Genomic DNA, 23,132 nt, shown 5'->3' on the forward strand with positions numbered 1-23,132 from the left:
AAAAACTAGAGTGGTTATGATTATAGGAAAAAAATAAATCCTGAGTCACAGAGCAGAAAGTCATCAGTGGAAACATTTTCAACCTGATGCATCTTCCTTCAACACCTTCAGTCTACCTTTAAAAAAATTTAAAGAGACCAGCTCCAAGAGACATGAGGTCACCTGTAGCAGATTCCAGGCTGCAGAAGCAGCATTCCTGAAACTCCTTTTACCCATTTCAACACACACTTTGGGAAAAGAAAGCAAAAGTAAATTTAGTGACTGAGTCACAGAGTGAAGGCTGTAGCTCCCAGAACTTTCCACATGAATAAAACCACACAAGCATGAGGAACATTGAGTATCACCCTATCAATAAGGATATTCCAATGACTTAGCCTTTGTGTGCTTAATGAAGGCTAACCAACTTGATCATAATGAATGCAAACGATGAGTTCAGGACTTTAGATTTGTTATTAACCTCAGTGGCCCATGATGTACAGCAGTGGCTTTCAACCATTTTTTGCCCATGGAACACCTAAGAAGCCAAAACCTCAAGGCACACCAAGTCCATGTCGATATAAAACTGCCTATTAAAAATATGTTGCTGTAAAATTTGCGTATAGTGTTAGTTCAGGCAGGCCACGGAGTCCAGCACTGCTATATAATTAAGATCAGCTGATCTCACGCAAGCCCTCATCAGCCAATGGCCAGCTGATTCACTTTTAAGCACACTATTGGCTAGTCATACTCATTCTGCCATATTTAAACTGCTCTAGCCAGGCAATGCTTTGCTGCTCCCCCCTGAAAACCTCTTTTTACAACCTACCTCCACCCAGCTCCTCCTTCCTAGAACACCCACATAAGCATAACTGCAACAACTGCTAATAAAGAAAAACTATTTATAACCGCAAATCATGTGTGTGTCTTGACTAAGTGACTAAACTTAAGTTACTGAAGAGTTGCAGTAATAATGTATGGTTGTAGAAATTGCTACGGCACAACAAGACTTGGCTCAAGGCACACCAGCGTGTCTTGCCACACCACTTGAGAACCACTGGTACTCAGAATCAATCAGTTACAATCAGAGTTACAAGCTTCAGCAGCTCAGATGGGAGAGATTCTGCATACAACAACTGTTGCCTGAGTTCCTCACGAGTCCAGGAGAGCAGCAAAAAGAAAGCCACTGTTAAAGAAAATCACATTAAATCTCTACTTGAGTTCACCGGAATGTGGGAGACTCCATGGTCAAATGGGGGAGAGTTCTTATGACCAAAATGTTTGATAAGAAGATATAGTTGGTGGACAACAAACACTGCACATCATCACATACACACACTCCCCACTGTGCGACCAATGGTGGCAGCATCATGTTCTGGGGATGCTTCTCAGCAGCCAGCCCTGGAATGCTTGTAAAGGTAGCGGGTAAAATGAAAGTAGCAAAAATATGGGAAAATCCTGGAGGATGAGCTTTTTCTGTCTGCAAGAGAAATATGACCTGGGAGAAGATGTATTTCCAGGAAAACAAAAACCCGACCCGACCCGACTTGTTTCACACATCCATCTGGAAAAGCTTCAACAGGAAACGTTTGAGGAAAAGGCAGAGGTTTTGAAAAAAACTCAGGGGTTGAACGTTCTGTCTGCGGGCCAATAAGAGCAACAAAACACGTGACGTAGCCGCTATTGAGCTGCGCGTGCGCAGCTACTGAGGACTAACGCGAAACATGGCGACTATAGACATGTAAGTATTCGACTTTTGTCGTTTTGAAAAGAAAACAACTCACTGCTGTTCTTTGTTCTTCTTTTAACGAAGAAATGTCGTCAAATTCTGATAAAACTGGCGCTTTAGCAGCATCCACGCTAATCTCTTGCGCCATAACTGCGCCAGCAGTCCTGGTCCTGTCACTTTCTAACCGGGCCCAAACGGTTCAGATGGGAGCTTTGCAAGATGGATTCGCCTGTGAAAAACAAGGAAACTGGCGTATCCATCTGCTTTGCAAGGTTAATGACTCGAAGCATACAGCCAAAACTACACAGAGATGGTTTAAAGACAACAAGGTGAACGTTCAGGAGTGGCTGAGTCAAAACCCAGACCTCAATCCAATAGAGACTTTAGGGCTGTTCACAACCTGAGAGAATTTTAATTCAGTCACTTATTTTACATTACATATTTCTATTTAATTGATATTACGTTGTAGAAATCGTATAGCCCATTTCAAACAGCGATGCTTGCCTCAGTCCAAATATATAAAACAGGATTTAGTTGGAAAACAGACAGTATTGTGAAAACGTATCATTCCAGCTCTACCTCTGCCTGATAGCTGAAAAGTCTAAGGGGTGCAAAGGGCAGCTAGAATCAGGTTTAAGCTGTGGGTTTATCAGCAGCTTTATCTGTTGAGGTCACCCGGATTGCACTGAGGCTATTAGGGCATTATCCAGTAAAGTGGCAATCACTTCTGCTGAGCTGGCACATCCATCGGGGGGGAAGTTTTGGGTTGCCATGGAAACTACCCTTGCTGATCACTTGGCTCTATGCTGCCGCCCCCTCCATGTCCTTCTCTTTCTTTCTGATTTTCCCTTTTGTTGTGTTGAAAGTTAAGAAGTGAAAGGAAAGAGTGCCAAAGAGAGAGCAAACAGGTGTGATTTATGCCTTCCATAGGTGGAATGTTTCCAGGTACCTGTGGATGCAATTAAAGCCAGAGGCATAGATTTACCTTAAGGTTTCATTTCTGCCCTTTCGATCAGCTGATGTTTTCCTGTTTGTTTCGTTGTCCTTGAAATCCCCATTTGCTTAATTTCTCTGTCCTCTTCTTGTTATTGCAGTACTGCTCCTTTCCTTCAAGGTTGATGGCAGCACTGAGACAACTGAGGAAATTTGCTGACATCATCTCCCAGGATCCAGTCATAGCTTGGATGAGAGAGAGATAGAGATAGAGGAGGGGGACAGAGGAGGAGGGAAAGGAAGGGAGGGGCATGAAGGAGGAGGAGAGCAGGAACTGGGCATCAAGAGACGCTACTGCAGCTCAGATTCTACCCTCACACAGAGACACACATATGCAGATGAAGTGGATCATGAGGCTCTGAAAACACACACCCACAGCAGCAGCATCACTGCGCCGCACCACAGAGAGGGACAGGAGAGAGTGTACTCCAATCTCTTTTCCTTTCTGTCTCATACAAACACACACACATACAGACACACGTGCTGCAGGGAAGATCTGAGCGTTGGGTCGCTGAGCATTCAAGTCCCCCCCTCCCGTCCCCTACTTCTTCTCCTTCTCCACTCTCCCTCTCTCCCTGTTCACCTTGTCTGTTCCGGCTGTATGGTTTATTGTTGCGTCAGAGCCAAAGAGAGCCAGCGAGAAGCATGCCGGGGGAGAGCACTCACAGATCTGTCCCCACCGACAAGCATCCTGAGCAGGGGGCTGAGGAGACAGGGCTCCCTGGACCAGGTAGGACCTCTGGGGTTTGGGGATGGAAGAATGGGATGGATGACAGAGCAGGAAATATTCAAGGAAAGAGGATGAATGTAGAGCAGGTTGATTGTTTAGCGCATGAAGGGAGTTAGGATATAAAGACTGGAAAAGAACAAAAGTGTGAGACGATCTGCTTGAAACTCCCAAGTGGATTTAGTGCAGGGTCATTCCTGTCTGTCATTTCTGTTGACATGTGCAAGCTGAGTAAGCTGTGATTCAGCTGCATGCTAGCATCCTTACTTAACTGCATGCTGACTCCCCGTTCCTGCTTCAAATTTACACTGCCTCCCCCAAACTTCCAACTCAAACCCTTGTGCTCTCCTCGTGCCAGAGCCCCCAATTCTGAATCACTGAAGTGACTTCTAAATCCTTTGTGTAGCTACCCCCACCCTTTCTTACCCCACCCTAACCCTGACCTCCTTACCCCTTTTCACTCTTGCCCAGTCTTCGGCCCTGTTGCCACCCAGTGTTGTCCACATCCTTTTAGCCTTTTTTGCTAGATGCGAAAGCAGCGTGGAGTGTGTCCTCCCTTCCCCCAGCCTGAGCAGGAACATGACACAGCAGCATGGCTGGAGAAACACACAAACACATCCTGCTATTTAAGATCGTGTCCATTATTTTCTGTCAATATTTCTGCTTTATACCCAAAGTTGTAAGATATTTTATGTCCTCTTGATATAGTCAGGCAATAAGTAACAGAGTAAGAAAGTTGTCACTGACAGTTATAGCTCATAATATAGCCTTTAAGAAGCACAGTACAGTACTCCTGGAACAGTCATGGCTGCTATAATAAGGGCTAGGAGGAAAGCTCAGACTCCTAACTTCTATTCTGGCACTAGCATGATGAGGAATGATGAAATATAACAGAAATTGTCTGTAAATGTAAAATACAACTCTAGGTGGGTTGGCTAAACCTAGCTGAAATAGAAGCTCCCCTTTAGGCTGACAGGCCAACGCTGCAGCCTCTGTGACGCAGCTCCAGTCTGCTGAGCTTTAATGCGGCCTGTTCCTGTTACAGCAAGCCTGGTGCTTGATTTCAGTGTATTCCCCCAGAGGAGACTCTCAGGAAAGGAAAATGAAAGCTCTGAATGCTGCACTGAACACACACTGGTAGTGATGCTAGCAGAAATAAGATATGCACTGGGTTACTTAGCAGCCTAGCTAAGCAGTGGTTTAAAAATATGCAGGTCTTACATGTGATGCTGATGCCTCCCTCCTTTGCTCCATGTAGTTGCATTTTTTTTCCTGTAAGTAAGACAAAGCTAAATTGTGTTTTATTGTGCTAAATCCCTTATGCTATCCATTACCCATTGACTCAGTTGCACACATATGGAGCAGGAGTCTGCTCTTGGTGCATGATTAACTGCGCATCGTTCTGATTAGTGGCAGATTCTAGCCCCAGAGGCATGACTCAGCACACACTAACACACCTAGAGCTTATTATTGGGGCTCTGATCATGCAGGTCTGTGATGTGCTGATGGCTGCATCCACCACAGGCAGCACAGGAAAGCGGTGAGGGAGGAGAAGCACATCAGAAATAGTTTGTAGAAAAAAACACATGAAGGCGAGAAGCAGAGGCAAAAAGTCACAATGTCAAACGAAGGCAGGAAGAAAGAGAGAAGGATGATAGGAACATTTTTCAGGAGACAAAGAACAGAGAGTGAATTAGCTAGTAAGTGATATCTGGGTTCCTGGCAGAGCGAGTGTGTCTATTCATGTGTTAGGCTGTGTGTGCGTTTGTGGCTGGCACTGAGCTGAGCCAATTGTGTGTTCTAATGACCAATCATCATGTGGATTGAGGTCACTGTGGCAATGTCCCAGATAAGAGAGCGAATGAAGGTTCTGTTCCTTCTCTGGGGGATACAGAGATCCGAGAGTACATCACCCCCTTTAGGGGGATTTCAGTAAATGTATGGCTTTATATTATGGTAATCAATTCTTCATACTGGAATTATTACAAAGTGGAACTGGCTGTTTATTTCTATCACTCTCCCTTGCTTGCACATACACAAGAATCCCATCACTCAACTCTGACCCCATTTCCTTCATATATTCTGTCATTTCCCCTCAGTGATCTCCCCTTTACTAGTGACTGTTCTGAGTCTGGTGGAAAAATAGTACACTACTCAATAACAGGACCTCTTGCCTTTGGCTAGCATAATAACTGGGCATGTTGATTCAGAAAGACTAAATTTCATTTGAAGCAAATGCACGATACCATAGAATCCGGAAAAAGCATTGTTTTCTTATGTTAATCACTTCAAGCAGGGGTTTTCAGCTAATACTTAAAAAAAACATTTAATAATGGCTTAATTTAATTACTTGGGAAAAAGAGGAGGAGAAAGCATATGCATCATTGGTACAGTGGCATATATTAACTAAGATCATGGCAAAACTCTACTCACCCTTAGTATGGTAAACATATGTAGACCAATTTTCATATGGTTTAGTCCAATGGTTCTCAGCTGGTCTAGCCTTGGGACCCACCACAACTTCCATTATGACAAATTGTGACCCAAATTGCTGATATATTTGTCAATTAATTGGATTTTTTTTTAGTAAAACTTAGTGCTATTCAGACCCCAGTTAGAAATGGTACACAACAGAAAGACGAAAGAAAATAAGACATAATATTAAGAATTAAATTTCCAGTAAAGTATCAAAGAGAATTTCTAAAGGCTACTGGGGAAACATCCCAGATAAAATCCAAGGCACTTCCAAGAAAAAAATCCCCAGATATCCCTAGTGTTTCCATTAAAAAATTCTGAAATATAACTGGAGAAATTGCTAAAAGTTTTTGGGCAAGTCCTTAAAGTCCCTTGTTCCATGTGAAATATTCTTAGAATTTAGAGGAAAAGTTCCCAAGATGAGTATCAGAAGTTTCAGGGAAAATGCCTAAAGAAAGCTTTTTTAGAATCCAGGAAAAAATCCCTAACCTTTCTGAGAAAACTACTCTACATTTCACAATGAAACTTCTTGCAGAATTCAGGAGAAAAAATCTAGAAAACAATTATTATTATTTCCTTCCCATTTTTGAAAACTTAAACAAAGGAACAAAGGCACTGACAAGACAATTTCGTGACCCACTGAAAATAGCTCTGCGACCCACTTTTGGGTCCCGACCTACCAGGTGAGAACCACTGGTTTAGTCTACGAAACAATAACAACTGATGTTAATTTTTTAAAAGCAATTTATCACTTTTTATTGTGTGTGTGAGTCTGGGGTGGTGCTCAGCTTTTCTTGGATACAAGTAGAGGGGGGTCCAGTCCGGGGAATAAAGGTTGGGAACCACTGCTTATATCATTTGTTCTCAACTGGTCTAGCTTCGGGACCCATCACCCACGTTAAAGACAAATTGCGGCCCATATTCCTTCACTTTTCCAATCACAACCTAATGTTTCCAGTGGAAAATGAGGCAGTTGGAACAAACGATGTGTTGGAACAAAGAGATGGAGATATAGCCTTCAAAATAAAAGCACAACATAGAATTCTTGACAGATTTTTTCCCAGGCACCACAACCCACTTTTGGGTCCCCACCTACAAGTAAAGAACCAAGGATTAGAGATATGAATTACCTCTAAACCTTGCTAAGAATTAGAGGTATGCCTAAAGAACAAGACTAATGCTGTAATACAGTTTTATTGAACACAAACATTTTTCAGTGTCTTTCTTCTTCAATATACTCCCCTTCTGCATCAGCACACCACTTCATTCAGGTGTTCCACTGTTAAAGTCAGTACAGCAGGTCTTCTTTGGACAGTTGTGTCAGAACCTCTGTCATTCTTTTCTTAACTTCTGTCACAGACTAAAAACATTTCCTTCCTCACAGTTTTCCTAGAATCTTTGCGTAATAGTGTTGATTCACTGTTGATCCTTCTTGAACCTACTCCCTCAAATTGATACCCTTGAAGGGATACTTCAACATTTTGGCAAATTCGCCCGTTGCCATAATCTCTAAAGTCTTAGTAATAGGTTTGTTACCTTTTGTTGTCGGTGCAAGCTATTTTTAGATCGGCGGGGCTGAGATACGAGCTGCTCTGCCAATGCTATGGAGTCTTATGGTATTCCGGCTTTCCCTCATCAAACTCATCAAATACACAATCCAACAACTCCAAAACGCTCTCGTGGACAAGTTGTGGCCTGCACATTCACCACGCTATGAAATAATTATGGAACATTACGAGACAGAGTTGTTTTAAAGGCAAATGCAAAGCTGGAACTACCAAGTAACTACGGTACTGCCTGAGGTGCGCACTGTGTCACTCTACCCAGTGGTTTACTCAAGAAAGTAGTTCCGAGCATTTGCTTCATGTGTCGTAATGTTACATAACTATACGTTATTATTTCATAGCGTTGTTCCAAAATGTCTTTACAAATTTGCTTGCATTTTTCCTTTTGATCAGGAGTCAGAAGTTTTGGGACAACTTTGGCACACACTGTTGTCACGTTCCAATTTTCATGCTAAATTTGCCGAACTATCTCTTCATCAATGAAGACCATTTATGCTATCATTCTTATACTGTGTTGCTGGTCATTTTGAACAGTTTTTCAGATGTTTTTGATGTGCATGGGTGCCCAGAACATTCATTGTTTTGGACATCCATATAAAAAACTCATTATTAAATAGCCATAGCTCATATGCAAGAGGATATTAATGTTCATCCAAGGGTTAGAAAGTCGTTTATTTTATACTAAAGGAGGTGTCACCTTGCACACAGTGTCCAGTGTCCAGCAGCATGATTGTTCTCATTTCCCTGTTTTTGTTTCATCTTTCATTTCTTTGCCCATGATGATTGGCAAAAAATCCCAGTCTCCTCCTTTTTGAAGTTTTATTCTCTTCACTTAAAGTGATGTTTCAAATTTTCAATTTTTTGTTTCCTCAGATATGACAAGACATCCATCTACTGACTCCACCCCTAGTGACAGTGGCTCCTCCCCAAGCGACAGTGGTTCCAGTCCCTCTCCTAGTACTCCTCAGAAGCTACTCCCAGCATGCAACTCTCCATTTGGACCACGCCTATATCATGCAACACCAAGCTCTTCTGGCACTCCGAGACCTCAACCCGAAGGCTCTGATCATCGCATCAACACACCCAGATTGTCTGGAAAGCTTGGTGGTCATGGACCATGTGGCCGCCACATCCCTGTCAAAATGGAGAGAATTAAGGTGTGAGTTATGCATTGATGAGTATATTTCAAGCTGATGTAGCTTCTTTCTGACATTAACTTTGATATGTATGTTCCATGTGTGTTTTGTAGGTTCTGACTGGTTCAGAGATAGAGAGCGACTATCAAGAACCCCAGGCCATTGACACAAGGGTGGTGATGGGTCAAGAGACACTGCTCAAAACTATGGAAATCCAGAAAGGGAGACCTCTTCTTGAGCCAAGGGCCCTGGCTATCCCCTTGCCAGCTATTCCGAGCTTTTCAGATCCACATTCACAAGCAAAAGAAACTGAGCTGGAACTCAGCAAAGAGCAAAGCCAAGCCCAAAGCCCTCAGAAGCAGCAGGAGCAGCAAAAAGAGCCTGTGCAACCTCCAAGTTCCCTTCCTTTTCACAGCACCTTATGCTCTTCTTCATCCTCTCTGGAGCCAATCGTAATTGATGGCAATGTGGTTGAAAACGAGGAAGAAGATCAAAACCTTTCTGACAATGAAGTGCCTTCCGAGTCTTTCTCTGACCTGGCCTGTCCAGTTGCTTTGTCCTTTTCTGAGCCGGCCTACACAGTTGACCCACTACGAGTGGGTGTGCCCTCATCTCTTGACCCCGACTTGTATTATACAGCACCTTCTACCCCAATCAAGATGGCTTCCCGTTCCTCGCACCTCAAACACCATTCATATCCTGGTTCTCCAGCATGCCCACTCTCCCCTGGCTCTCCCTCAGACAGTGAGGATCTTTGCTCTCCTCTCACCTCTCCTTCTGGCTCCTATATCACAGCAGAGGGTGGCAGCTGGGCCTCCTCGTACACCTCTTCCACCTCCCCCTCCACCTCCCCCAACCTTCTCCTCACTGAAGAGGCGCAGGAAGCCCCTGCTTGCTTCGTGGGCTCCTTGTCAGAGATTGGAGATGAAGTTGGGGAAGACAAAGGCCGAGGAGGTCCAGAGCGGGAGGAAGAGAGAGCAGGGGACTTCTGTGTTTATCATTCTCCTGATTTTGTCATGAATTCAAGGATGGGCATAACAGGAACAGTGATACTTGAGGAAGAGGAAGCTCTTAAAGGTGAGGAGGTGAAGATATCCAGAGAAAGTTGTCGTCCTTGCTGGGTAACTGAAGATACTTCCCCGCTGAGAAGCAGCAGCAGCCGTAGCAGTGATTCTCAGGAGGATGGGGTGGAATCTGAAACCTCTCTTTGCCCACTGGAAGAGTCTGGTTCAAGGGGAGCAGAATTTGTGAACCCCATGCAGACAGGCCTTAAACTGCAGCTGGAGACATGTATATCAGAAGAGCATTACGGACAAATGGATGACGACCCAGACTTACCCTCCACTGCCTTGACTCCTGACACAGAGAACATGAGTATGGCCTCTTCTAGCCTTGGTCCTGACTCACCTGTCATCCCCTTGGATGCCTTCTGCCCGGGAGCCTTTGGAAGGCTGGACCCACGCTCTTTCTTGCTCTCTCAGGCAGCCTGTTCTGATGACATACCAGATGATGAAAGAATGATCCCTGCCTCCCTCATCTCCTTCCCCCTCCACACTAGCCTCATCTTTAAGGCTGATTCAATGGAAATCACCCTCTTCCCCACTGAAGAAGAGAATGAAATAGAAGAAGTCAATGATGGACATAAAGAAGGAGACGTGAACGCATATGCAGCAGGTGAGGAGGAGGCAGATGTTGAAGATGAGGATGAAGATGAAGAAGATGATGATGACTTTGATTTTGATGACAATGGTGATGGCAATGCTAACAGTACTGCTGACAGTAATGGAGACAATGACGAATATAATGACAGTGACAATCAGGAAGATGCAGATGAGGAAGCTAAGGTAGAGGTAAAAGTGGTTGAAGAGGAGGAAGAAGAGCTGGAAGAAGATGAGGAGGATTGTGATAGCAAAGCAGTGGAAGATAATTCAGACGAGGATAGCTCAGCATCCTTCCTTCACTCACTTTCAGAAACATCTATAAATGAGGGGTTGGATGAATCCTTCTGTTTCCAAGACGATACAGATGACTCATTAGATTCTGCCTCCTATAATGGGGAGGAAGATGAGCGGTTATACAGCACCGAGAGGCATGCACAGTCACTAGAACCCACGGCGATGGATGCATTTGAACAGATTGAAATCCAGCCAGAACTTGAACAGGAGTCCACTGGAATGTGTCAGTCTGAACATGTAGATCACTCTGAAACTGCTGGTATTCCTGAATCTGATGCAGCCCATCAAGAGGGCAATGAAGTACCACCCAAACCTCTGGATGAACCTAAACTGCTTGAATCAAAGTCAGACCCTGAACTGGAATCTACTTGTGAAATAGATCAGATGACACCTTTGCTCACAGATAAACCAATGGAGCAAGATAAACTGTCCAGTCATGCAGTAGTAACTTCTTGTCGACCCAAGTCCTCAAGCAATTTGGGTGAAGGTGGGAGTGAAGGGGAGATAGATATCTCTGTTTCTTCCAAACCTGCTCAGCAGCAAAATGACGACCTTCACTTTAATCACTCCACAGCTCCGGATGTCACTCAGTCTCTTCCTCCTATTGCCACTTTCTCACAGGAGACCACAGACATTTTCAGATCAGTTGTGCTAGAAAAGACAGCTGAGGAAAGCTCAGAGAAGAAAGAGGAGGAACCAGAAAGAGACTCTTTTAAGTTGCTCATCAAGCCCCGCCACAATCAGCCAGAGAGTCAAAAGACTGTAGGAGCAAGTAGACTTGCATTATCAAAGTCCTTCTCCAACAAGTATGATTTTTCTGGAGGGGCAGCGGCTATGTGTAGGTCAACTTTACAAAGGGAATCTGACACTGAACTTGAGCAGGAGAATGCTTCAACAGAGCTAATGAGTGCGGACTGTACAAACATTGATTTGGGGTCCTCTATGAATGTGGCTACTGCAACCAATGACTTGAATAAAGGCGTTCTTCTTCTCTCCTGCTCTAGTCCCAACCCATGTCAAAACCCCAGTAACATCCCTGTGTCTGCATCTCCAGAGATTATCCCAGAACATGCTGACAATCTGCCGATGACCCCTGAACACTGCCCCAGTGACTCCACCCAGGAGAACTTGAGGGAAAACACTCTAAGTACTGATGATGGTGTGCTGGGTGCTGTTGGATCCCCACATTCTCCACTTGCCATTTCCCCGAAAAGGGAAAACTCAGAAACAGACACAAACAGAAAAATAGACTCTGGGGCTACAGCATGGTGTGACAACAGGATTGGGTTGGGACTACTTCAGGGATTTGGGTCAGGGCCTGAATTAGGTGTCTGGGGAGCAGGGGACTCTCTCTCTCTCTCGTTGGGGAAGAGGTATGAGTTGGAAGCAGAAAGTCTGCTGATGTGTGATGCAGAGGGCCAAAGCACACAGACTGCCATGTCTCCTACCATGAGCAGTGAATTATGCCACAATAATGACAATGCTCTGGGTTCTGTTTTGGATGACGACGATAACAGTCTGTGTGGAGAGAGAGACATGATGGCAGATGAAGAATTGGTAGAAAAGGGAACTTGTGAGTCCAACTTAGTTCAATGGAAGTCCATTGAGGAGATATCAGAAGCAGGAGGAGGAGAAGATGGAAGCTCCAGATTCCCAGAGGATGATGTCAGTAATCTGAATCCTGACCAAGATAAAGATAACACAGACATACAAATACAAGACACTTGGAAACATTCTGACAATATCAGTGACCCTGCTTTTGACTCCTTTGAAGTAGCCTTATGTGGAGGTTTGAATGCTCTATCGGAGGAAGTGAGACCACAGAGTGCCAGTGCCAGTGTTAGAGAATCTGTGTCCAATATTCCACTTGAAGAGATACCACCTCAGATCTCTTCATCCATTTCTGGAGATGAAGACCCAACTGGTAGATCAATAATGCCACTGATTGACATCAAAATCAGCCCAGAGGTCCAAGCAGTCACTCAAGAGAGTAATGAACCGTTTCCTTTGCTACAAGGGTCCTTTGGCTCCTTTTCTCCAAAGTGTAAAACTAATCAATCCAAACCAAGTATGGCCTGTCAAGACAAGATGGAAAATGATAATTCTCAGTCAGAGATGGCGAAGCCTCAGACTGTTTGTCACCAAAAAGATGTTGTCTTTCCTGTGGCTGACAGACTTGTTGATGAACCAAAGACAACAGATGCCTTTAGAGGAGAGCAGTGTGTTGTTTGTAACTCAGGGGACGAAGATGAGAAGGAAAAAGAAGAGGAGACAGCAGAAGAGAGCGGACAACTGAAAGTTATGACGAACACAAAGGAAATAGAAACCTCTTCTGCACACAAAAACCCAGAGCACGAGGGGCTTTGTACAGATAAACCAAATGTTTCTAAGAAAAGCAGGAGAGGGAAGCAAAACAAACACAGGACATCCCAGAAGGGCAGTCATGCTGACCCTATCCTTGACTTTGTTGAAGATCCAAAGGAACCATCTGTTCCCCTGAAAACCACAGCAGATGGATGGTCAAAGGGAATCACAGACGATTCTAAAACTGAGAAAGGCCAAAAGGCTAACAGCAGAGATTCAGCCTCTGATTGTCATCTTAGTACAACCGAGGCAGACAAAGCTCAATCTGGTTCACAGATGCACAGGGATACCAGTCCCATTCCTGATGTCAAAAATCCTACCCCAGGATATTGCAAATTATCTTCACATACCTCACACAACCTCAATGCTGGGACGACAACAAACCATGAATTACATCAGAAACCGGAGGTTCTTGATAACAGACCACTGACTGATAATCAGAGAGGAATTACAGTAGACATTAATGACAACAACATAGATACTGTCCCTTCAACCCAGGATATCTTATCATGTTCTCTGACTCCACTCTCTTCCTCAGCATCTCCTGTTTCCTCCTCCTCTCCTCTGCACTTAAATTCAGCAGACCCTGAAGATGATCTTCCCACACCTGTGCAGGAGTCCCAACCTGTCCTTTCAGCCCAGCAGCAGTCTTCACTGCCAGTGTGCCACATCACCCCTACATTTCTCTCAACCTCCCCCACAACACAAGCCAATTCCAAATTTCTTCCTAACAGCAACCTCCAAGAGGTCACTGTTGTCCTTTATACATCAACTACATCTACCACAAGTGTCTCTTCACCCTCACTCTCCACTGCCTTGCCACTGAGCCCCTCTCTGCCCACCCAGGAGTCCTCTTCACCTGGGTCTGGGACTTTTGATTCAGAATGGGTTCCAGACTCTTTATCCCCAACCAAATCTCAGGCCTGTCAAGAGTCTCAGCCTAATCTCAACATTCAGAAACAAATCAAGCAGGGTCACAAATCCAGTACACAAGGCAGATGCAGAGGTGAGTATGGACATGAGAATGCCCGTACATTTAGATGTGATTTATCAAAGTGCGATTAAATTGATTTTGATTTAATTCATTTAAGTTTAGTTCAGTTTAGTTCAGGTCAATTCAGTTCCATTCAGTTTGGTTCAGTTCAGTTTTATTTAATTCAGTTCAATTCCGTTATGTTCACTTTAGCTTATTTCAATTCAGTTCATTCCAGTTCAGTTCAGTTTAATTTGATTTCATTTCATTTCATTTGAATTCAGTTCAGTTCACTTCAGTTCAGTTTAGTTCAATTCACTTTAGTTTAATTCAATTCAATTCAGTGAAATTCAGTTCAGTTTAGTTCAGATTAATTCGATTAAATTCTGTACAGTTCAAATCAGTTCAATTTGGTCCAGCTCAGATCAGTTCAGTACATTCAGTTTAATTCAGTTCAGTACAGGTCAGTTTGTTTTATTCCAGTTCAGTTAAGTTATATCCAATTCAGTTCAATTCTTTTAATTCCAATTTGATTTAATTTGGTTCAATTCAGTTCAGTTCAGTTTTATAAATTCAGTTATATTCAATTGTGTTCAGTCCATTTAATGTAATTTAATTTAATTTAATGTAATTTAGTTGAATTCAATTTCAGTTCAGTTCAGTTCAATCCATCCTAAATTAAAGCAATGACCACCGAATTTTATTACAAAACTTAAATATTTACCATTTCTTACAGAGCAACAAAATACATGTATTTGTTGCCTGTTTTACAAAGTAAACCACTTCTCTTCTTCTTAAAATGATAAGAGTTCATATTTATCTAAATACTGGGTGCACTGATTGCAGGTAATTGTTAGTCCATTAATGTCCAGTTATAAACCTTGCCAGGAATTTCACAAAACGTCAGGAATGCCAAGAAAGAAAATAAAATAAAATGCCTGGCTAAGGAGTTTGACCCCAAAGTATACTCTTTCAAACATGTTTTCTTCTAGCTCTAAAACCTGATCAGAGACAGGCTGAAGTGTTAAATGCTAGTTAGGAGGCTAGTGCCAACTAGGGATGCACAAACCCATATCAGCATTGGGTATCGGTGCCGATACCAAGTCTAAGTACACATACTCATACTCATAAAACATTGCAGATACTGTACTCAGTATCATTTTAAAGCATGATGTTACTGTAGTCTTTCATTGTGTGAGTATGCAGTCTAAGTTGGAGCCATGTTTGCAGTTTGATGATATTTAAACATGAATTAAGAGGACAAAAGTAGAGGAGAATAAAAACTATGCAATGATAAATTTCAAGATGCGAAGTGAAGAACATCTGATGAAAATAAAACAAACTCTCAAAATAATTTCAAGAATATTTATTCTATTATTAAGTACGGTACTTAAATTTTTATACTTGGTCTGGAAAATATAGTATCCCTAGTGCTGACATGACCAATTTTGATACATTAAAATTATTAAGTCATCCTGGAAGGGCCTCATTTACTGGGCTTTCAGGGGTCTAGCCATTTCTATGGGTGGGCCTGCACACTATTTATCACAGTACAATTCTGTTCAGTTCTCTGAAGGTCAGTTTAAGTCAGTCAAAATCAGTCAAGCTCAATGCAGTTCATGCTGCTAGATTGAATTCAGGTCAGTTAATTTCAATCTGATTTCAGTTTAGCATAGATTTTCTGAGTTCAGTTTCAGTTCAGTTTATTTCAAATAAATTCAGTTCAATCTAAATCAATTCAAGTCTATTACATTCAGAAAAATAAATATTAATTCAGTACTGTTATACTAAATTCAGTTCAAACCAATGCAGTTAATGTAGTTTAATTCAGTTCAGTTCAATTTGGTTCAGTTCATTTCAGCACAGCTCAGTTTAATTGAATTCAATTGGATTCAAATCAAATAGAAAAAGTTCAGTTCATTAGAGTTTAATTAAATAAGACTCAGTTCATACAACTTTAACTAAGTCATTTACTTAACAACTGTGAATGAAATAGTCAGTATACCTAGAATGTCAAGTTGATGATCTGGTTAACAAGAAAAGTTGAAAAACAAACAAAACAAAAACATGAGGAAATGCTGATCGCTGCTGTGTGTTTATGTATGAAAGAGTAGTAAATGTTTTTAAATGTGTAGGTGTGTGTTCATAATCTTGTGCTTGTGTGTGGAGAACTGTTCAAGGTCTTACAATATCAGTGTTATGAGTTTGTGTTGTGGCTGTTTCTGCTTTGTGTGCATGCATTTGTTAATATTTTTGCTTTTTGTGAGGACATAAGTCAGGTATACTGTCAAACATGAGCTTCCTTGTACAAATCGCATCAATGTCTGCTCTGTAAGGTCCCAGTTTGGCTGAGGAAGAGACAGACAGTGAGGATGATAGTGGACTGCTGCCACGTGGTCACAGATCCCAGCCCAGAGGAGTTACAGGAAACAAAAATGGATCCATGCAGAACGAGTGTGGCTCATCTAATCAGCGGGAATTACAACCTTTCTCCACCCACCAAATCACAGACAGACAGTCAGGATGTCCTATCAACCATGGACACACAATTTCTGAAGAGATCAACCTCTCCTTCAAAAATAACTGTGAGTTGTCTCTGACCTTTTGTAATTAAGTGTATTGCCTTTCTTCATGCCTCTTTCTTTTTGTAAAAAGCATACATAATTCTTATCATTCAGTCCTACATTTCAGTATCAATGACATAAGAAGAAACAGCTTAAACTAGCTCTGCTTTCATGACTAACAACATCACAAGAAATGTAAATTATCTGCATTGTAAAATCATAGTTTGAATAATGAATGAAGGGTGTCTTGTGCTCAATAACATCTCATCCATCCATTTTCTATACTGATTAGCCCATTGGGGGTCACGGGGTGGGGGTGGGGGGGCTGGAGCCTATCCCAGCTGTCACTGGGCAAGGGGCAGGGTCCTGGACTGGTTGCCAGTCAATTGCAGGGCTGACATATAGAGACAGACAATCAGGCATGCTCACATTCACTCCTATGGCCAATTTAGAGTCCCCAGTTAACCCAATGAGTATGTATTTGGTGGTGGGAGGAAGCCGGAGTACCTGGAGAGAACCAGGGACCTTCTTACTGTGAGGCAACAGCTCTAACCCCTGCACCACCATGCAGCCCGCTCAATGGCACATTGTGTGTAATGTGAAAATCACATAGTATAGAGGTTTCATTACATCTATTTTTACGGGCTAATTAAATTCCCTGGTGTTGATTAGATGAGCTTTTGTGTTGTAAATTAAGACTCCTCATCAGCATATCACTAATGAGACAGATCCCCGTAATGCCTCCATTACTGATACTATGATGATTAGTTTCTATGGCAATATCAGTGCGATACACTTCACTTACATGTTCCTCAATATGTGCATCTGTAGGCTCCGTGCTGACTTCATGTAACGAGTCAGAAAGCGAGGGATCAGTACCTGAGCTGGAAGAGCCAGAGCCACTGAGACCGTCTGAGCCTCAGGTCAGTCTGTTTATGCTGAAACACATTTCTCTGTGCACAGTGACCCAGATCATTTACAGCCATGAATAAATAGAAAGAACCTCTTATTCCTTCGCCATGTTAAAATTTATGAAGTGGATTTCTTCTGTCCAAATCACTGACTGTTAAAAAGATGGACCACACATCTTTGCTTTCCCTACTGTGTGAAAGTGAAGCCAGAATACCCCCACAATGTATGCTGGCGTATTGTGATGGTTATTTAAAGCCAGACTGAGGCGCTAGACTCTTCCATGATTTTGACATCTGATCAATTCCTTCAACAAAAACAAACTTTTTATGTTTCAGTTAGCTGACAAAGAGCCATAAGGCTCTTAGCGGAGCAGGTTCTTGTTTTTTTGTTTTTGGCTTGGACTGTTGATTGACTCTTGTGTTAGTCTGTAACTTTCTATCCCTTCCATCTGTGTGTTTGACAGAAACATTTTGGACAGGTGTTTTAGTTTTATAAATTCACCTATGTGCGATCCCAGTGAGAATTTCTTGGTTGAATTATGACATTTAAAAGACTGAAAACACATTCAAAACTGGTTTAAAAAGCATTTTTTCAATGTCTGTCTGTGGACTGTGAATCTGTTTCAATCAAAAGATTAATCACATATTAACAGTAAATCTCAAGTCTTATCTACCATATACTATTGACAAAAGTATGGTCACCTGACCATCACACCAACATGGACTGTAATGACATTGTATTCAAATAAGTGTACTTTAATATGGAGTTTGTCCCCCTTTGCAGCTCTACCAGCCTCCACTCTCTGAAGGCTTTCCACAAGATTTTGGAGTATTGCTGTGGGAATTTGTGCCCATCCATTCTGTAGAGCATTTATGAGGTCAGGCACTGATGTTTGACGTGAAGGCCTGGCTCACAATCTCTGTTCCAGTTTAACCTAAAGCTGCTCGATGGGGTTGAGGTCAGGGCTCTGTGCGAGCCAGTCTACATCTTCCACACCAAACTCATCAAACCATGTCTTTATAGTTCTTGCTTTGTGCACTGGGGCACAGTCATGTTGGAATAGAAAAGGGCCTTCCCCAAACTGTTGCCACAAAGTTAGAAGCACAGCAGTGTCCTTAATGCCTAAGTATGCTGAAGCATTAAGACTGGCCTTTACTGGAGATTAGGGGCCTTGCCTGAACCCTAAATAACAGCCCCAGACCATTAACCCTCCTCCACCAAACTTCACAGTAGGCACATTGCAGTCATGCAGGCAATGTTCTTCTGACATCCACCAGCCTTGTCCATCTGTCTGCCAAACAGAGAAGCATTATTCGTCGCTCTACAGGACATGACTGCTTCACAGTCCAGTGTTAGTGTGCTTTACTCCGCTCCATCCAATGCCTGGCATTGGACGTGGTGATGTGAGGCTTGCATGCTCTGCCCGGCCAAGGAAGCTCATTCCATTTAGCTCCCAGCACACAGATTTTTTATGCTTACATTAATCCCAGTGGAAGTTCAGAACTCTTCAGCAGAGTGACTTTTATGCAGACGTTTTATGCAGATGTTGACTCTGTTTTGTAATTTTATGTGGTGTTCTGCTTCGTGGCTGAGTTGCTGTTGTTCCTAAACACTTCCACTTTCTAATAACACCACTTACAGTTTACTGTGGAATATCCAGCTGGAATAAAGTTTCACAAATTGTCTTATTGCAAAGGTGGCATCCAACACATAACACACTTGAAGTCATTGAGCTCTTCAGAACGACCCATTTTGTATCAAAATGTTTGCAGATGAGACTGCATGGCTAGGTGCTTTTTATATACACCCGTGGAAACAGGTGTGATTAAAACACCCGATTTCAATAATTTACAAGTGTGGCCAAATACTTGTGTTATTGAGTGTATCACAGTTATTGAGACAGTATCACTGTCACTCCTGCTGTTTCTTGCTCTCTAAACCTTTGCTTAACCCTGTTGGCCACAAATCTGCTTTGGTCAGATGAACCTGTCAGATATTAATCAGCTATGTCAGCATCAGTCAGAGCAGTACAGCCTAAGTACCTTTTCAGGCAGTGTATACTCTCTCTTTCTCTCCCAATAATGTTACTGTTCTTTTTACAGTGTCTTTTAACCTTAATCTTATGATCACACAGCTTAAAAGGAGCTGTTTCATGATTTTTGTTTAAAATTAAAATGTTTAGAAGTTACATTTTTGTGTAGACAGAATTTAATGCAGCTGTGTAATTTGATTCAAAAGAAATCCCTACAAATCATCATTTCCATCACAATTTCAAAGCTAAGAAGAAAATGGCAAAAAGTGTTTATCAAAAACAAATATCTGCACATTTGTGCACTCACAAGTTTGTTCAGGCAAAGTTCAGGCAAAAGACCTGCTGCCCTTTTCTCTTTCTCCTCGTCTCCTCGCTGTTTTTAAAGAACCTCCAGATATGAAAGCAGAGAGGGTCGAAGATATAACCACTGCTAATACATTTTAAAGACTATACACAGACCAGTAGAAGAAGAGAACAGGGACTGCAAATGTTTATTTAAGCGCTCTGCTCAGACTCTGCTGTAACGTCCCATCCTGTGTTTACATGAGCTAGTCTGGGATCCTTCACTGACACACATAAGTCAGGATTTTGCATGAGGAATAACTACACTGGCTTGTTTTTTTATTTTTTATTTTTATTCAAAACGGTGAGACAGCACTCTTAAAATATTATCAATATGACGCATTGTTCTAAAAAAAAAAACATATTTTAATTTGCAAATGTATTTATTTTACTTTTGTAAACCAGGAGATATTGGGCTGTTTCCAGGTTTGCTCTCCGTTTTGCAGATTTTTGTTTTCCTCTTTTTTTGTCTCATGTTTAATACGTCACAGGCTGTACCAACTGTCACTGATAGTTCTTAATAGCACTGGATGGAACTAAATATTGATTGATTGATTCATATTTATATTTTGAACATCTAATTTAAATAAAATATTAGCTGCACTAACATTAGTAAGAGAAAAAAATCCAGGATTAAAAATCTGGAACTTTTTCTTTTTTATCGATGAACCAAACCCGTACGAAACCATGACCCCTGTAAACCGTTACACCCCTAAATATATTTAACACTTTCAAAAGTGTACTTTAACAATATGTAGTGTTAACTAACACACATTTTTAAAGTGTTAAATAAAACTATATGCGTTTAATAAACACTTTTAATTTTGCTGTGTTTTTGACTATATTATAGAGGTGTGACTTTAACTGAACAACCTGGTGGAGATCTATTCTCCTTTTGTAATTGCCAAGTACTTTTCCTTCTACTAAATACATTTTCACCACCATAAATGTGCTTTAACTGAGTACAGTAGCCCTGTACTTTTTCCACCTCTGGATTATTTGAAAAGGGATTACCTTTTTAAAAGATTTAATGGCTGGTATTTGGGAAGTACTGGTTTAGGAGAAATGTTATTTTAAACATTATACACCACCCTCATTTCAACACTCACATGAACAGTTTATCCAAATGGAAATAAAGGAAACTTAGTTTTTGTTACACGCTGACGTTATAGACACATTTAGCCGGTTGTAAAACGGTTGACACTAGGTCTCAGATGTCTAGACCTGATTTTGACCTTTAAATGAATAAATAAATTCAGTGCTTAAATCATAACCAGTGCTCACTGGGATTGGTTAAGTGGTGGAGCTCATGACCTGCATGCAGCCAGCGTGCAGGAGAGCTGAAAATGTTCAGATTTCAATCATGGGGAACTGGGATGTTTACCATCTTTTTATACAGTCTATGGTCCAATTAAACTAGGTTTTTAATTAATTATTTGGTGTAATATTTTTTTTTTCTTTTTTTTTCTTTTCTTTTTTTTTACAAATTCTTCCCCACATATAGGTAGTTATATCATATATGTTTGATTTTGTTCCTACATTTCCCACAGTCAATCTACTCTAAACTTATCTTTTAAACTTTGGATATGTTACACAAGTTTAAGGATCTTACTTTTTCTTTATTAAGCCATAGTGCCTCTCATTACACCGAGCACCTGCCTGGCTGATCCAGTTTTACCTGCAACATTTACATATGGCAAATTTGCATCTAATAGAATATATGAGTAAATGAGGTAAACTAATTGATCCTGTATATTTTTTCTTCAGTCTATCTCCTCTGCAGATGAAGGGCTTAACAGACCAAAACAGAGTCGCAGTGAAAAGAAGGCGCGCAAGGTCTGACCTCTATCAGATTTAATGAATAAAGTTTAGAAAGCTGATATTTTTCCAGTTTTCTTCATTAATTTCTTCTTTTCTCTGCTGCTGTATGTGCACATAGGCCATGTCCAAACTGGGTCTGAAGCCAGTCCATGGTGTTACCAGAATCACCATCAGGAAGTCCAAGAGTATCCTGTTTGTCATCAACAGACCAGACGTGTTCAAAAGCCCTGCATCAGACATCTATATTGTATTTGGAGAGGCAAAGGTACTTCTTTCTTTCTTTCTTTCTTTCTTTCTTTCTTTCAGTAACACCTTATTGTTTCTCACTCTCTCTTCTCCTCTCCTCTCAGATCGAGGACCTATCACAGCAGGCACACAAAGCGGCTGCAGAGAAATTCAAGGTGCCTGTGACCTCGTCTCCTTTGGCCCCACCTGTTCCACCCAGCCTCACCATCAAAGAGGAGAGTGAAGAGGAGGAGGAAGAGGTACTCTTAAATATTGTTTCTGAATAACCCTCACACTACTGCCAATGTAATTATTTAAAAAATGTAGTTAACAGCTCATTCTTTTGTTAATATTTTTCCTGTCTTTTCTGATCATCAGGTGGATGAAGGGGGTCTGGAGCAGAGGGACATTGAGTTGGTGATGGCTCAAGCCAACGTGTCTCGAGCCAAAGCCGTCCGTGCACTGAAACACAACAAGAATGACATTGTGAATGCAATCATGGTGAGGAGGAGGGGGGTGTAAAGAGGAGGTGGAGGGAGGGCAGATGGTGAACAAAATAATGAGTCATGGCAAGGGAACAGTGCACAGAGGGGGAGAGTAAAGGAGAAAGAGTGGAGGACAAATGACAAGAAGAATTTCTCCCCAGTAACTGAGCAACCTCTACACTTCTCTAGGTCATCGGTGTGATTAGATAACCACTAGGTGGCAGCATCGCACTGAGATAATGGAGTTGTTTTAGTGACGCAGATTAATTTGGCTTGACTGGGTAGAAGGCAAGAGGGAACTGTTGAGATCATGAAAACTTTAAATCTAAACTGACTTATGGAAAAACTGCAGCTTCATAGAGTAGTTTGTGCCCTTTTCAAACACAAAAAACAGTGTTTGGTATTCTTTAAGGTTACAATAAGATAGATTAACTGTAGTATATAATTTTGATCAGATTTGTTTAATTTTCTCTTTTTGCAGTTTCTCTGATTATATACTGTAGCGTGCTTACTAAATCTATTTCCTATCGATCTCCTCTCTGTCTCTCTCTCTCATGTAGGAGCTGACCATGTAAGTGGCGAGGAGGATTTGACCATTGACCCCCCTCCCACAGCCTATGAAGCCTAAACTCCACTGACTCTTCTGTATCGCTGCTACTGTATGTTGCATCCCCTGTATCTGCTAAATAAAGTCTGTTCCAACATGGGCCGTGACTGCTTTGTTACTGAAAAGGTTGCAGAGTCATCAACATTTGACCAGCACAGTCTTATGATTGATCTGCAATATTCTGCAGATGCACAAGCCTCTTTCTGCTTATCCTTTTTAGAATTTGTCAACCTATTTACCAGGTCATTATA

General features: G+C 41.8%; 1 protein-coding gene across 1 annotated transcript; it reads left to right on the forward strand.

Moving 5' to 3' along the window:
* Positions 1–3,120: 3,120 nt before the first annotated feature.
* nacad (NAC alpha domain containing) lies at positions 3,121–22,971 on the forward strand. The gene is made up of 10 exons (XM_041794479.1): positions 3,121–3,428; positions 8,339–8,622; positions 8,715–13,926; positions 16,230–16,478; positions 17,289–17,380; positions 21,511–21,579; positions 21,683–21,829; positions 21,915–22,049; positions 22,168–22,290; positions 22,835–22,971. Exons 1-10 carry the CDS (start codon positions 3,344–3,346, stop codon positions 22,847–22,849), a joined length of 6,411 nt encoding a protein of 2,136 aa, XP_041650413.1. The 5' UTR covers positions 3,121–3,343; the 3' UTR covers positions 22,850–22,971.
* The last annotated feature ends 161 nt before the right edge of the window (positions 22,972–23,132 follow it).

Source organism: Cheilinus undulatus, linkage group 8, assembly GCF_018320785.1.
Source record: "Cheilinus undulatus linkage group 8, ASM1832078v1, whole genome shotgun sequence".
NCBI lineage: Eukaryota > Metazoa > Chordata > Actinopteri > Labriformes > Labridae > Cheilinus > Cheilinus undulatus.

Bases quoted from the DNA above. Each gene is read 5' to 3' on its own strand.
- nacad (XM_041794479.1), top strand. From the start codon at position 3,344: ATGCCGGGGGAGAGCACTCACAGATCTGTCCCCACCGACAAGCATCCT. The intron at 17,381-21,510 runs GTCAGTCTGTTT...TTTTTTCTTCAG, and splicing joins TGAGACCGTCTGAGCCTCAG to TCTATCTCCTCTGCAGATGA. The intron at 21,580-21,682 runs GTCTGACCTCTA...ATGTGCACATAG, and splicing joins GTGAAAAGAAGGCGCGCAAG to GCCATGTCCAAACTGGGTCT.